This window comes from Camelus dromedarius, chromosome 3 (genome assembly GCF_036321535.1).
Source record: "Camelus dromedarius isolate mCamDro1 chromosome 3, mCamDro1.pat, whole genome shotgun sequence".
NCBI lineage: Eukaryota > Metazoa > Chordata > Mammalia > Artiodactyla > Camelidae > Camelus > Camelus dromedarius.
Window position 1 is genome coordinate 79,575,560 of NC_087438.1, and position 15,895 is coordinate 79,591,454.

At 41.2% G+C, this 15,895-nt stretch overlaps 1 protein-coding gene across 1 annotated transcript; it reads right to left on the reverse strand.

Moving 5' to 3' along the window:
- Nucleotides 1-2,849: 2,849 nt before the first annotated feature.
- On the reverse strand, nt 2,850-14,277 carry CDO1 (cysteine dioxygenase type 1). The gene is made up of 5 exons (XM_010987498.3): nt 13,830-14,277; nt 10,691-10,768; nt 8,943-9,097; nt 4,423-4,592; nt 2,850-3,577 (listed from the first exon to the last, which is right to left on the reverse strand). Exons 1-5 carry the CDS (start codon nt 13,997-13,999, stop codon nt 3,548-3,550), a joined length of 603 nt encoding a protein of 200 aa, XP_010985800.1. The 5' UTR covers nt 14,000-14,277; the 3' UTR covers nt 2,850-3,547.
- Between the last annotated feature and the right edge of the window lie 1,618 nt (nt 14,278-15,895).

Consider the following 15,895-nt stretch of genomic DNA (forward strand, 5'->3'; position numbering starts at 1 on the left):
TATGATGGGCAAACATAATTATGTTAAGCAGATGACCATCTCCTTGAGCTGGTACAGGGATGTCCCTCAGACTACTGACGCAGGCTTACACCAGTGCTCAAAATTACATTCAGGAGATCTGAGTCTCATAGTTTCTTTGTGTCTCTGTGTATCACTCAAAAAAGAAACAAAATGCCCCTCATTAAGAAACCTGTGAGGCATGTTTTCCGATAGCACGTAAAGCCATCACATCTTCAACCACTCAGAAAAATTCAGTGATAAAAGCAAACAAGAAACAAAGGTCAGGAACACATCAGCTCTCCTGCCGAGCATAGGCAGAATTCTAAATTTTTAAAAATTTAACTTTAAAAATTTTTTATTGAAGTGTAGTTGATTTACAATGTTAGTTTCAGGTGTACAGAATTTTAAATTGGCTGTGACTAGACCATTAGTCTTCTCATGAACATGTGGGCTCTCCGTGGGCTTGTTTGTAAGAAGTCATCTCTGTGAGGGTTAAGTTTCTGACAGCGCTGGAGGCTTCACGTGGACACACTTGACCAACGAACAGACTGGAAGTGGCTGAAGGACTATGACATCAGGCGAGAGGTTCTGCACCGAAGGGGTCCTCCTAGCCGGGGCAGCTTGCCGTGACCTTCCCCTGTTATCCTTCTTCGGGCTGAGTTATCTTGGTTGTTTTGTGATAAAGACATGTCAACTGATACTTGTGAAATGACATTACATACGTGGTTATTCATTGCAGAATTGTTTGTAATTGTAAATCTTGAAAGTTACGTCAAAGACCATTGATAGTGGACTTGTGGATGAAACTATGGTACGTTCATACAACGCAATACCATGCAGCCGGCCACCAGTACAAAACTGTTTGTATTTACATCTGGAAAGATCTCCTTGTAAGTGCACCTCATGGACTTCAGAATGCTGCCCTGTGTATAAACAGTGGGAAAAACTAAAGGAGGAAACACAAGAAAGTGGTAATATAGGTCAGGTTACATCTAGAGAGGGAAACTGAGAGTCTGGGGATGGGAATGAAAAAAAGGTACTTTTCACTATATGCCTTTCATACTGTTTGCTTTCTCTATGACAGTATGTCTTACCTATTCTCACACACACACACACACACACTTTCTTCCCACAGACACTTTAAAGAAATAACTTATTGTGGGAAAATAGGCATAATGTTTACTATTTTAACTGTTCATAAATGGACAATTCAGTCACATCAAATATATTCACAATGCTGTGTATCCATCACCACCATCTACACCTAAACCATTTTATCATCCCCAACAGAAACTCTGAATTAAACCGTAAGTTCCATTCCCCCCCACCCCTTGGCCTCTGGTAACCTCTAGTCTGCCCCCTTTCCCTATTGGCCTATTCTAGGTATCTGGTATAAATGGAATCACACACTATTTGTCCTTCTGTGTCTGGCTTCTTTCACTCTCCTATGTACACTTTTTAAAGAAAACATCTACCAAATGGATAAATAAAGTTGTGAAAGTCTGCAAAATCTTTCATGTCTTAAGAAACAGAGAGAACTGACCTTGTGAAATGTGTGGACGTGCCGGGGACAAGGTAACACCAGCCTCTGATGTCTCCTAGAAACCCCATTGGAACTTGTTTTTATCCCATGGTAACTTTTAAAAGGTTAAACAGTAGCCCAGTTGGCTAAGGCCTCCCTAGCTCAGAAAATGAGCTGAAATAGCCACCATTGACAGAAGCCTCAGGAAAGCCTCACACATGGCAGGGCTCTTTAACTCAGGCCCCTAGGGGCATTCCAGGGTCCAGGAATCTGTTCTGAAATTGCATGCAAATCTGCTGTGTGCTGGCCTTTCTGGGGAGTTCTTTAGCATTTGAAGATTTTCAAAGTGGTCTGTGAGTCAGAAAAAAAAAAAAATGAAGCATCATTACTAAACTTAATGCTGTCCCCATGAAACACAGGTAAAAGCCCTTCATTCATCAATCAGTTTGTCTAAGTGCATGATTAATGAACCCATGCCAAAAGTTAAGCCTCTGACATGGGCCTTGCACATGGCGCTGTGAAACTTCCGACTATTGACCAGTGGAGCTGTAGGAAAATAAATTTGTGTTTCTTGGAGCCACTAAGTTTGTGGTAATACATTACAGCAGGAGTAGAAAACCAATAGTACCTAATTCATATGGAAGTTTTGGGGAATTCAGTGTAGCAGTTCGTCTAAACAACTTATAACATGCCTAGTATGTTGTAAGCACTCAGAAAATGTTAATATCCTTCTCAAAGATGAGAGGAAGCAAAGATATAAAGATGTAAGTAATTCTATGAGATGCTATAAACACCACAACCAGAACTATCTTCAAAGGACTTGACTTTTCTACTTAAGTTCTCAGAGACAATAAATGCTAAGATTATGGCAGATATTCCTATGGAAATTGCCTAAAGTAGGGGCAGCAAACTCAAATGCATATGTAGGCTTTGCAAATAACATAAATAAGGGAACCAAGCAAGCTGGGGGCTGCTGCAGATGGGAGAGGTGGCCCCATCCAAGGGGCAGACCCCAGCCCAGCTGACTGGTATTGAAAATGCAGTGCGGGTCCAAGGTTGCCAGATACTTCCAAGTTCACATCGTCTTCAGTGAAATCTCCAGTTTTTAAGTGCTGAAAACCAATTCATGTTGAGACACACACAGACCCTACATACAATTTTCAGGCAAAACTCGTGATGTCCCTGAGCTGTGGTAGTATCTCTGGCCAGTTGGTGAAACACATATCAAAGCCCCAAAAGGTAAGATGCTTCTTGTAGTCTACCTCAATCTAAGAAACCACGAATTATATGAATTTCTCATCATGTAAAAGAAAAAGACAACTTCAGATAATGTTCAAATCCAGTTTTATTAAAATTATTTGGCAATTTTGGCAGCAGTAGGAAGTCTGACTGACCACTGGACACGTCAGACATTTTGGTTTGTTGTGGGTTTGGGTACGTGTACTTTTCTAAATCTTCTGCCCTTCATTTCATTACCAAATGGCAAAGCGCCAGAAGTTTCTCTATCTACAATACCCTATTGTTTATGGAAGACAAATCTGTAAGGTAAGATTGAAAAAATAAAATGCACAGATTCAAAAAATTCTCTTCAAGTATTAAGAACATACAAAGTATATTAAAGACATCTACATTTAGTCCTCCAAAAAACAAGGTGAGCAGTTTGATGTCTTGTTTTTATTTATTGCTAATTATAGTTCAAAGACCAAGGTGTTTCCAAAAACTATAAAAACCTTATTGACATTCCCAGTATGGTTCCAATGGCTTTAGAGGATAAAACCAGTAAAGCACTTGATTTGGCCTTAAAAATCACTAGCCTTTTTATATTTAGTGGGATTTTTATCTTCTATAGTAGCTCAGGGCACTATTTGTTTACTTAATGCCTTATAATTAGCATCTGCCTTATTGTAGATCTAAGTATTGGCTTTGTAAAGTGTATTACTGGACAGCAAATGGTGGGAGGCCTTCCTGCCCAAGGTAAAACCTTCATCAGACCTTAAAGTAAAACCTCAGAGGACTTGGTGCTCCTTAGTTGTTCTCCAGTGAGCCTGAAGTTGCCTGTAAGAAAGAAAAAAACAGAAAGCTGTGTAAGAATCTTTACATGTAACATGCTTGTTCTGAGTAGTCCTGCTTTTCTAGCAGCGTAAGAAAATTCAGTGTGTGAAAATGAAGTCGTGTTGCTTTGTTCCTGTGATAAGAGTATCTCTTGGGGACAGGAATGCAGGAAACAAAGCAGGGCCATCATTTGAGAAAATGCTGCCTCCCTTCTCTCAAAGGCTGTGCTTTCTTAAGGCTGATAAGGATTTTCAGTCTTTGTTTTCATGCACTGTCTGTTTCTGGGCATTCCAATGACCAGTTTAAGACTATTCCCTTAAATGGCTAACTTGTTTCAGAGGTAGAAGACTGCCATACCATGTTGCTGCTGGCTGCCATCAGTACTCAAAGAAAAAACACCTTGGCAATCAAAACAGCAGTCTTCTTTATTCATATGATCAGAATAGGGTCTCAACCTTGAAAAGGTCAGCTATGCAAGTTATTTGTATTGTCTCAGCTAATGAGACCATGAACATTGTCACAGCAGTAGCAGTGTACTTCTAAGTCTTACTTCCCTAATAAAGAGAAAATAGTTTCTTTAGGAATAAGTGTACATTTTGAAGTTCTTCAATAATCAGCTCTTTGCATCTAAGTTTTTTTTTTTTTAATGAAAACGTAAAGTTAAAGACAGTAATAGGATATAATGGGCCTTTCCCCCAAGTTCAGGTTCATCTCATTCTCCAATTTAAGAATACTCAAAACTTAACATATTCAAATTCTATCTAGAACAGAAAAAAAAAGCAGTGCACACAGTATAATGCTGCCAACCCACAACGCATTTACTTCTAGGAGACAGAAGTTATACTTACAAATGGAGTCCTGATTCCAAATTTGCTATGGAATGTCATGGTGACTTTGTTTTTATGTCCTGTTCTTTGATCAAAGGCATGGCACGTATCAAAAGGCGGACTGTATAAGTGAAGGCTCACGGCAGGTTCTGTGTGGCTAATGTTCTCTACCCGATGTAAACCGATGGAATCTAGACAATATCCAAGAGGAAGAATAGATGAAGGATCTTAGATGAGAGCTGTAGATAAAAAAATTTGTCAATCGCCCAAGATCCTAAATCAACTTGATACAAATGGAATTGATAAAAATTCATTAGAATTGAACCCTCTCAGTTAAAGATAGTAAGTGATATGCACTCTGCTTTTTCCTGAGAACCCCTACAACTGCAGTAAAAGAAGAAAAAAGGCATCAATGTACAAACACAGAGAAAATGGGAAAAGAGAAAACTTTACTGAAATTTTTAAAAAGATTTTTTTAATTTGAAAGCTTAAAAGTAGATGGCTGGCTTTGCAGAGGAGAGAAAGCTAAATTCTCAGCTACCCTTGGAGACAGCCAAGAAATAAACTGATTTATGTCCTGAAACTAACAAACAGCTCAGGAACTGGCAGCACAGGTACTTCCTGAAATGAAGGTGAGGATGGGTTACAGGTACAAGAACTGGCTGAAGCCTATTCAAGTTCAGTCTCAAGTCCTTTTCACCACCTCTCCCTCACCCTGCTTCCACGCCTGGTAGAAGTCTGAGGTCTATTCTCTAGAAAGAGTATAACAGATGAACTCAGGATGGGTGGCTACCTGGTGAAAAACAGGTGACTTAAGTGAAAATTTATACACTGAGTGGTAAGATCTCCACTTGCTTCACCAGAATGCTGCCAGACAGGAATTTCTTCTTCAGGCAAAGATGAGAAGCAGCTTCTCTGAGAACCTGATCAGCTCAAGAAAAAAGTCCTGTAGATACTGCCGTTGGTTGTTCCTCAAGGAAAAACCTTACCAGATTATCCTAGAGTGAGGTCCAGCGGACAAACACCATTCATGTGTGAAAGCTACCAATTAGCTTTTTGTCCCTGCTTCTTTAAATATAAGCCCACAGCCAAGGCCACCAGACATGCGAGCAGAACCTCTACCATAGAAGAGGCCAGAACAACCTGAAAAAAGGCAACTTGAAATAGACTACTCTATTTCAACTTGAAATAGACTACTTTATTTCAAGTAGGAGAAGACGTCAAAAAAACAAAAATGAAAACAAAAACACAACTTATCATCATTAATACCCTCATAGAGATAAGAGAAAATATAAAAAGGACCAGAGAATAAAAAGAGCTTTTAGAAATAAAAAGATGACAGCAGAAGTAAAAATCTGAATAGAAGGGTTGGAAGAAAAACTAAGGAAGAGTCAAGAACAAAGGGCCAAAGATAGAACATAGGAAAGATCAAAAAGAAAACAACAAAAAACAACCTAAAAAACCCCAGAGGACTAGTTCAGGAGGTTTAACATCTGAGCAGCAGTAGTTTCAGAAAAAGAGCAACAACAAAATCAAAGAAAGTACTTGAGAATATTTTTGTGAATTGAAAGACACGAATTTCTAGATTTTCAGAGCCTACTGAGCTCCCAGCACAATAAATGAGAGTCATGAAACAAAGTACATGACTATGACACTGGGGACAGAGAAAAGCTATCCAAAGAAAAAGTCCCAAAAGTTTCTAGAAATGAAATACAGGTTTCATCAAAAGATTGAAGAATCTGAATGGCACCAGGCTTTCAACAAGACAACTGGAAACTAAAAGACAAGGGGTTGCCTTCAAGTTCTGAGAGAAGATGACTGCCAGGTCATGAGCTAAATTATCCAACTAAATTATCCAACTAAATTATCAATCAAGTTGCAAGGGTTGAAGATAGAGATTTTTAGATATAAGAAGTCTCGAAAATTTACTTTCCATGGACCCTTTCTCATAGTCATTGGAGGTGATATCCCACCAAAACAAGGGCACGAACCCCAAATGAGCTCAGGCAACAAGAGGATCAGCAATAGGAAGAGAGCAAAAGGAAAGCCTGGATGATGTCAGGAGACCCCAGGATGACAGCTGACCCCTGGTAAGCCAATCCACACGAAAGCAAGTCAAAAGGCCTGTGGGGAATGCCTTCAAGAAGATTAAAGTAAAGACAAAACACTTGATTTTTATAACTATGGTGATAAGAAACTTACACAGTAAGTTGAGAGTCTGAGGATTAATCAAGGAAGGAATCCAGTGTTTGAGTGTAGTTAATACAGGCGCTATTAGGCAGCACGCTTTATGATCCAGATCTATGAAGCTACACAATAAAGAAGAGCACAGCCTAGAAGCAGAAGACTTCGGTTCCACTCCCAGCTAGAGTGACTGCCTTTGAACAGCTCAGAACTTCCAGGATCTTCAGTTTTCCTCATTTAAAAAAAATGGAGCCTAATTCTCAGATCTGCAAACTCTTCGATTCTATGGCTTACTGCTTTTATAATACACTGGCTTAATTGAGCACAATTCTGAACAAAAGTTCTGAAGAACTGACTGCTTTTATACAAGTAACTTTTTCTCCCCCTCCAATTGCAAGTGCATAGACCACCCAATGCAAGCAAAGATCCCACAAAAACAAATCACCTATCCTTTAGAGAAGCCCCCGCAACTCATGTCTGATCCCTAATGTTAATAATCCCAGCATGATTGTTATTATTATTATTATTATTATTAGGTCTGTGCCTCCTTTTCCTTTATGCCCATGACATACCTCTGTCACAATAATATTGGACGTTTCTTCGTGATACTTATGAATGCCAGCTTGGTGGAGGCAATGTCCGCCTTTTGCCTATTACAAGAGGGAACTCGATCTCCTTGCCCCAGTTCTCCCTTTCCTCCATCTGATGATGCATACTGCTACTGAATTGATCTAGATATTCCCAAACAGAATTCTGCTGACCAAGGAAAACCCTTATTTTAAGCTGATCTTGGAGGTTAAGGCCCTGATCTCACTTCACTCTCCTACTACTATCCAAGCCTATCTTTCCTTCCCTCCAGCTAGACCATGTCTGCATAGCTTTCATTCTTTGCAATGGTATGCCTTCATTGATGCCCTTCCTTGTACTTGAAACATCTTTCCCTGATTACTATCTATCTCTAGCCCTCCTCTGGCATCTGTAAAAATCAAAGGTTGAAACTGTGGGGCTTTTGAGTAATCACTCTACAGAAATATTTAGCTTATCCTATCCAATATTTTACTGACTGGCAAAATTTCCCATAAAAATGACAATTTCCCACCTCTATTGAAAAAGAAGTCAGGACAATCTCATGAGAGCTGGGTGGCCATTTTTGTCCCCTTAGGCAGGGTGGCTTGCACACCAGCACCCACAGGCTACACCTGGCCTGCATCACTCACCTTACCTGCTTGGTTCCTATAGGCTTTTACATTGAAGAGCCCTGAAAAAAAATCTTACGTGTTCTTCAAGATCTAACCCAGCTTCAGAAAGACTCTGTGACTCTGGCGGTAAGTAATTACTCTGAAAGGCTTTTGGCTTTATTGTGAGCAGTACAGGCAATCTTATTCTTGGAAATTTGGTGTGCCTTCTCTATATAGCAGCTCTCAAATAAGAGTTTCCTGGTACCTAAGAAACTAACCCCTTTGTGTATGTGAATGGGTTAAAAAAAAACAAACTTGCTTTGCTATCTGACCTTTGTAAGTGACTTGCATTCTTAAACTAACAAGCCAATATTGAATTTTAATATCTAAGAAGAAAGAACCTGCTTTGACAGAGAAATCTCTGTAATATTTTATCTTATATAAGTGAGATAGCATCCCAACAAAGACTATGGGCTTTGGAATCAAATTCCTTGGGTTCAAATCCTGAGGGACCTCGGACAGGTTATTTAATCTTCCTATGTGTTGGCAATCTCATCTGTAAATGGGAATAAAAAAAATTATCTCATATAAGCTTTTAAGGAGCTTTTTGGAAAGATACTATGCCCTCTAGGAATACAGATGCTAATCACTGCCTCTACTGAAGAGCATTTGGCTCTCTTATATCACATTTAGGGCAAAGAATGAATTCTTTGTACGAGATCTATAAATCACTGCTAAATAATGGGCTTTGGAAAGTTTCTCTTGAGAATACTTTAAGTATGCTGTATGCACTTTAGTAAAACAGGGACTAGCTAGCATTCTTAATCACTGCCAGAACATTTCTTTACGTTTTCTAACCAAAGGCTAATACTTCCAACTTGGCCTCATGCCTTTATTAAAAGACTCTACTTATGTAAATTCATGTTTGATTCCAACTGTCCTAAGGCTTGGCAGCTAAACGACTCTTCTGTGGACGCTAATCTTTTTAATAAGTGATTCCAATTCACATGCAAAGCTTTAAAAGAAGAAAACCCACGGCTTTTAAGTCACTTCCTAAGCAGATGAAATCATAATTCCATAATCCAAGTTCTACTGCACACATGTAAGTAAGCAATAGTTCAGATGGGAGTTCAAGGTTTTTCCCACTTGCTGAAAAGTGTATTGGATTCAATGTATTACCGTTGATGTAGGCACACTGGTTTTCCCTCAAGATTCTTTCAGACTTCTTGATCATCTCATTGGATTTTTTGTCAGGCCAGGCAAACAAAGTTTCCTTTAGATTTCCCTGCAGCATCTTCAGAAAGCAGTGGGAGTCGGTGTGATCATGGATACTGCTATATAGACACAAAATGACAAATGAACTCAGTAGATGGCCCGGTAGCCCGACTTGTCAGTCTGTCCAGAGCTTACAGCTGCAAACTGTCAATAGGATATCTCCCAGGCCAAAGTCTATTTCAGCTGGATTTTAAAATGTCATCAATTTATAATTCTACATTGCTCAGGGCAAAGTAATAGAGTAATACTATGTCTTCCATATCAATGTATATAAGGGGTACAGTTTTGATGCACACCCCTACTGAAGAACAGTTCACTTTTTAAAACCTTATTGTACTACCCATTTGATAACAGAAACACAAAACCAGTAACCATTTATCTTCTCTGAGATATAGCTTTTAATGACGCAATTAAGCTCAGTGAGAACTTGATTTAAAAACTACATTAGATAAATTTTAGAAAGGATAATCATCTGTAATAATTGTATCACATTGAGAAGATCACATAACAGTGTTTTTGTTTTTGTTTTTTTCCCTAGTCTCTTTCTTTTTTCTCCTTCTTTCGAGGGACAAAAGGTATGCATATGTGTGTTACCACCTGAAAATTATACTGTGAAGTATACACAATGTTTACACTGTGTAGATTTAGAGTATTCTACCTGTGATTACCTTCCAAGATTGGTAGGACAAAGAAAGCAAATTGGATTTGGGGAAAGAATTCATTCCTGTAATCTTACAGTAAATAGTATTTAAGTTTATTAAAGTAGTATTAGCTATAGGGTTGATTAAAAGATATGAACCTGTGTATTTTACTAGCATTTATTTCATATGGCAAATTGTTAACCCATATGTGTACCATAAAAACTTGTTTCCTAATTCACAGGGCCTCATCTTAATCCTGGCTATGATCTGCTTTCAAAAAATATTAAGAAAAAACAAAATATTGAGAGAACGAAACAACTCCATTCCATACAAGTACATAAATGTACTCTATAAACCTAACTTTCCCAAATCTTGTAAATTCATGTTTCCTTTCTTGCATCAAAAATGGGTCTGGATTATTATTTTTTAACATTCTCGAAAGACTGAGGAGGATCTATTTAAAGAGATAACAAAACTTGATTGGTAGTAGGATTGGCAAATGTATAAACTAAGGAAAAATTAAGGAACCAAGTTTCAAGAATTGGCATTAGTTTAAGTTGCCTTACCTCCTGTGTAAAGAAAACAATGAACTTGAAGTGGGAAGAAATTTTCTGAATTTGTGAATTGCTTTTCTAGCTCCAAATCTGGATGCTTCGGTCTTTGGTTCCACAATTGTTTACACACTTCAAAGCACCACAAAGGTCAAGTTTTAGCACAATTCCATGTAAAGTTTAACTCCATAGGAGACAGAGGTTAAGGTAAACTGGTTTCCTACCTGCACCTCCTTTGACTCACTACTCATTTTGGGGGCAGGTCTGTCATACATGGTGTATGTCTAACCCCCTCATGCAAATTCTCATGAGAATTTTTGCTGGGATCAGGGGATATTGTGGACAAACAATTATAACATGCAATTTGTTAGTGCTCATGAGGCCCGTGGCCAGCCTGGCACTGTACTTTTCATATGCTAGAATAAATTAATAAATATCTGTGAATGAATAGTTGTATTACCTGCCATGTCCTTCACCCCAACATAGAATCATTAGATTAAATTTTCCATTTCCTTGATCCACCAGATTTCGGGTATACCTAAAAAAAATGTTTTCAGAAGTTTGAATTTGGCTGATGAAACAAGCACTGGGAAAAATAAGTGTGTCATAAAGTATCATTCATTTACAAATGCGAATATTTCTACCTCTAAGCAACTTTAAATGTGGTTGTCTAAGTAGAAGTCGAGCACAAATGAAAACAAATATTTTTCACAGTTCATTTTAGACATTTTTGTATTTTGAATCACTGCATTTATAGCTGCTCAGTTTTAGATAATGGCATGAAAAAGATAACAGGAAAAACAAAAAACTAAATTCCTTAATTCTCCATATGCCAGCCTCAAACTGATAAAAAGAATAAAAGTTTCTCACAGAAAGTATTTGCATAGTGCATTGCTGCTCTAGGCAAGAATGTTGCTATTGTTTGTTTGTTTTTTCCTCCCTGTAGCTAAACCAGAATTTGAGAAACAAGGTTTCATTAAATAGCTGTTCTAGAATTCTCCTTAGTTTTACTGTAGCCCAAACACAAAGGACATCCACATTCAAAAGCATCATAATGGAAAGTCCCCAACTAATAGAGTGGGGGTTGACCTAAGTACCAGAACAAAAGAGACCACAGTAGGGAAGAAAAATGATACTTTCCACCTTTTACAATGAGGACAAATTAGCAGTTGGCCCCCCAAATCTCAAACAAAACCACCACACCCACACCATCCCTCCAACCCCCTCCCCCAAAAATCAACTGTAAAGTTTTTATTGCTCCAACAGCCTCTCGTGACACCATCTAATTAGCAAAGTTGATAATGATGATATTCATTTAGACTCATTTTTAAGGAAAGGAATCTTTATCCCATTTTGGGGTAGCATTTGCTCACATGGTCATCTGTTCACTTTTGTCCCATATGCCACCTTCGTTCCCTCCCCTCCCCCAGGCTGGAGGCCAGGTGCTGGTGGAGGATCACTGACAGAGTTGATTAGTGAGTGCTTTTTCCATGTCAGTCATCCTGACTTTCTAGCCTTTATGACCTAGAAAGGGGCTGTGCACACAGCCTTAAACCCCAGAAAACTTGGTTCTTGTACCAGGGAGCCTACTTTTCCCTCCATCAGTCCTGGGGACACTCCTCTTGATACTCGGGGCTTCTTTCAGAGAATTTACTGCCTGGCTTGCACTGGAACATATTCCATCTTGATTCTTCTGCACTGGCCTTCCCAAGGTCAGAGATCAGAATCATTCACAGTGCCAGAACATTTATTAGATGCAAAAATTACCATCCCACTGATTTCTGCTCCCCTATCTTCCTCCCTCCCTACTCCAGCTGCCCACCCAGGACTGTACCCACTGTCTTGTTGACCTGTGCCTCAGAAACCTGTGGAATAGATCAATCCAAACGGCAGTGTTCCAGCAGGTTTACAGCTTGTCAGTGAAGATGAATTCAAGGCCCATGGAAATGCCCTTGTTCTACAGACGGAAAGCCCTTACAACCCACCCTGGTTAATTAACTTGGTCAGTAATAAACCTAGGCAGAAGAAGACGGTTATGGCATCATATGCCTGCCTGCCGGAAGTTCATGAAGTTTAGTAGTGGTTTACAGTGTAGGCTCTGGGGAAAAAAAATGCTAATTTGAACCCTGGAGCTGCTAAATGACATTAGTATGTCCTTGTGCAGGTAATCCAACCTTTTCATTGTCTACTATTCCTCACCTGTAAAGCAGGGATAAGAATGGTACCTATCGCATAGAGTTGTTGTGAGGAAATGAGTTAATACATGTGTCAAGTGACCGGAAGAGCACCAGAGCCCATAACAAGCCCTCAACCACTTGCAGTTAATGCAAAATTAAAGTAAACTGGTAGCTTCATTGGCAGCCACGAAAGAATAGGAACCAAAAGAATTTCCTAGGGCTGCCTGCAGATGGAAAACAGGGTCCTAACTAGACTTTTTTACTTCAAATCCTAAAATACAGTTGAAACAGTCCTTGGTGACAAAACTTTACCAATACATACGATGTACAGTGTAACACTATATGTGTATGTTGAGGTAAAGTGACTGACAGAAACTGCTGGGAAAGAAAGCTTCACCTGTCCATATACTTCTCTTTCAGCCGTTCCCCCTCTCCCTGCCCTCACCACAACCAACAATTAAGACTGAAGAGCTGGCTGCCCGTCAGAAAAGAAACTCTCACTTTTCAGGGTGATTAAGTTTTACTTCTCGTCTCAAAGGGCTGGTGCAGTGATTTATTTTTACTTAATCTCCAAGCCCTCGCTGAATGGAGCAGCCTCCCAGGGCATCTCACCCAAGCACACCTGGGGAGCAGGGCTCTTCAATTTACATTCCAGAACCTCAGATCTAAGGATAAGAAAAAGCATATTGCTTGGGGGCTAAAAGAGAAGCACTAGTTTAATTTGAGAACCTGACAGTGGATTTAAATAAACTCGCAGTCCCGGGAGTCAAAATGGTTCGGGAGTGGGGAGCAGCATAAACTGAACAATAGCAGCTGACAACCCCGAGACGTTATTTTGTATCAGCAAAAATGCTTGTTGGCAGAAGCCTTGTTGCAGGCGACCGAGAGAGAAGTGATGGAGAACTGGTGTCGTTTAATTGTGTCCTCCACCGTCACCCCTTTTTGCGGACGGCTGTTGGAGTTCTCTCCTGGGAACACCCCTGGTTAGTCCAGCCAGTCGGGAGCCTGAGCGTGGCGGGCCGGGTAGAGCCTGAGGGCCACCGGGGTCTCCCCGCTCCTCCACCGTGTCCGAGGCAAACGATGGCTCCAGAGAGGAGGGTTTTCGGAAGCCGAGGGGTCGATTGGCGAGAAGAGAACAGAAAACTTGCAGCCCCGCGGTGGCCTCCCCTCCGGGAGCCTGCCGCAGTCTCCGACCAGTGCGACCCACCTTCGGCCCAAAGCTCCGGACGGCGGCCCAGCGGCTTGCGGGCGAGGAGGCGCGGCGCTGGGGTGCGGGAAAGGCCCGGCGGGCGCCTCCAGAGCCAGACCCCGACCCCCTGATCCCGCGCCCGCGCCCGCTCCCGCTCCGACTCCGAGTCGGCGCCGCTTGGCAGCGAGGCGGGCGCCCGAGATCCTCCGCGGGCAGGGCGAGAGCGCTCTCACCTGTACTGGTCGAACTTGGCGTATATTGCCCACTCGGCCGGGTCGCTCTCATAGGCTTCCATAACGGCCTGCACCTCCTCCACATTGACCTCCTCGCCGGCGAAGAGCTGGTGCAGGATGCGGATCAGGTCGGTCAGGGTGCGTGGCTTTAGCACCTCGGTCTGCTCCATCCCTTGCGAAGCTGGCGGCGCACGTCTCGCTGCTGCTGGGCAGCAGTGCTGGGGCTGAGCGAGCCGAGGAGCCGGGGACTAGGGGCGCGAGCTGCTAGCTAGACAGTTACACACAGACACAAAGCCTCCAAATACGAGTGCCACAGCTTAAAGAAACCCTCGTCAAGATATCAAGAGACACCCGCTCAGGCAGGGCTGCGCATCTAAAGACGTGCCGCCCACACAAGCCGGGCCCAAACCTGCTGGATTCAAGCCTCCCCCGGCCCCTTTTAAGCTCTCGGAGTCTGCGGGAATGTACCAACGGCCCTCAGAGGGCGGGGAGACGCGTGGAGCGAACAGAGAAGGGTGGCAGGGGTGGCAAGGGCGTGCGGTCAAAGCCCACGCACGCAACACCGACACTCTCGGCCCTCCGGCCCTCCCGGAGCCCTTCTTTCCTGGGTCCCAGCGCTCCCGGTGGGCTTCGTGCAATCTCTCCCCCACCTTAGCAGGGCGCGTTTTGGCCGCCCATCCCAACCCCTCTCCCCGCGCCCCCGCCCCTCCGCCGCTCCCCGGGGATCCTCTCCTGCGCGGTGGCTCGCGACGCTAAGACGTCGACAGAAGGGGTCTGCAGAAGGATGGAGGACGCTGAGGAAGGAATGGGAAGGAAAGGGACCCTTTCTTCCAAATGGAGCCGAGGGATTGTGAAGAGTTGGAGAAAGTTGAGGATGGATTCCACTCCCAAGGCTGAAGAGCTACTATTTTGTCGACTGAAACCATATGCTTCAAGGCTCGGTGAAAATAATTCAGTCTTCTATTAAAAAAATTTAAATGTGCTGTACTGAAAGTACAGTTTGACAAAGGAGACTCGGGTCTACAGCAAGACTAGTGAAACAGTGGAAGTCCTGGTATCCCTTCTTGGATTTTTAAAAATCAAACATTTCATTAAGAACACTATACTCAGTGCAAAGACCTGATGTTTCAAGTAATGGTTCAAAGAAATGCTGATTTTTTTTTTTTTTTTACTCCTGATGCAGTAATTTAAGATTCTAATTAGACTTTAAATCCTTCAATAATAAGCATGTGCTTGAAGGAGTCTACTGGTAGGCTCACACATATACGGAAATACATTGTTGTGTTGTGCATAGCATGTAGCAAGCTTTGAGAATAACACAAATTAAGTATGAACGAAAATAAGAGAAATGTGAGGGACAGAAGAAATGGCAGTTATCTTTAATAACTTTAATGACTCAGAGTTACTAAAGATCTAGACTTCTGGAAGACTTTTTTTTCCTAGACTTTGCTCCAGTGTATGTATGTACATACATATGTGTATGTATATAATGTATATATTTAAATTTACCTGTGTTGCCTGAAGTCTTCAACATCCTTGGTTAAACTGATGACACTACAAGTATTCTGACAACGTTGTCAGAAAGTAAAAATGACATCTAAATCACCTCAAAATGGATAGAGTTTTCCTTGTGGCCATCACTAGAAGTTATCAGCCTAAGTTTCAGGTGTATCTGCTATGAGGACATAGAATGAACTACGGGAGTTGATTTCTAAGGATTCTTCTAACACAAGATTCTAATCACTCATATACATACATGTTTTATCTTTCCTCCATCAATATCATGTAAAACACAGGTAAATTTAGTATTTGCTATCAAGTGTCTTTTTTCTTTCCATTATTTCAAAAAATTCAACGTAAAATTTCAAGAATTATTTAAGTTCATACCTGACAGTCTACCTCCCAATTAGAATGAAAGTTCCAGGAGAACAGGGACCTTATGTCTTATCCCAATGCTTAGGAACATTAGGCACTTGATAGGTGAATAAACAAATGGAAATTTATAGTTTCAAGCCTTTTGATATTGCCAAAATGTCCCCTAAAAATGTAGTATCAATTCACATTTA

What these genes read in the sequence shown, in the direction of transcription:
- CDO1 (XM_010987498.3), bottom strand. Translation starts at nt 13,999, where the DNA reads ATGGAGCAGACCGAGGTGCTAAAGCCACGCACCCTGACCGACCTGATC. An exon ending in CCAGTGTGCCTACATCAACG is followed by an intron (nt 4,593 to 8,942) that starts GTAATACATTGA and finishes GATATTGTCTAG; the next exon opens with ATTCCATCGGTTTACATCGG. An exon ending in TTGGAATCAGGACTCCATTT is followed by an intron (nt 3,578 to 4,422) that starts GTAAGTATAACT and finishes TCTTTCTTACAG; the next exon opens with GCAACTTCAGGCTCACTGGA.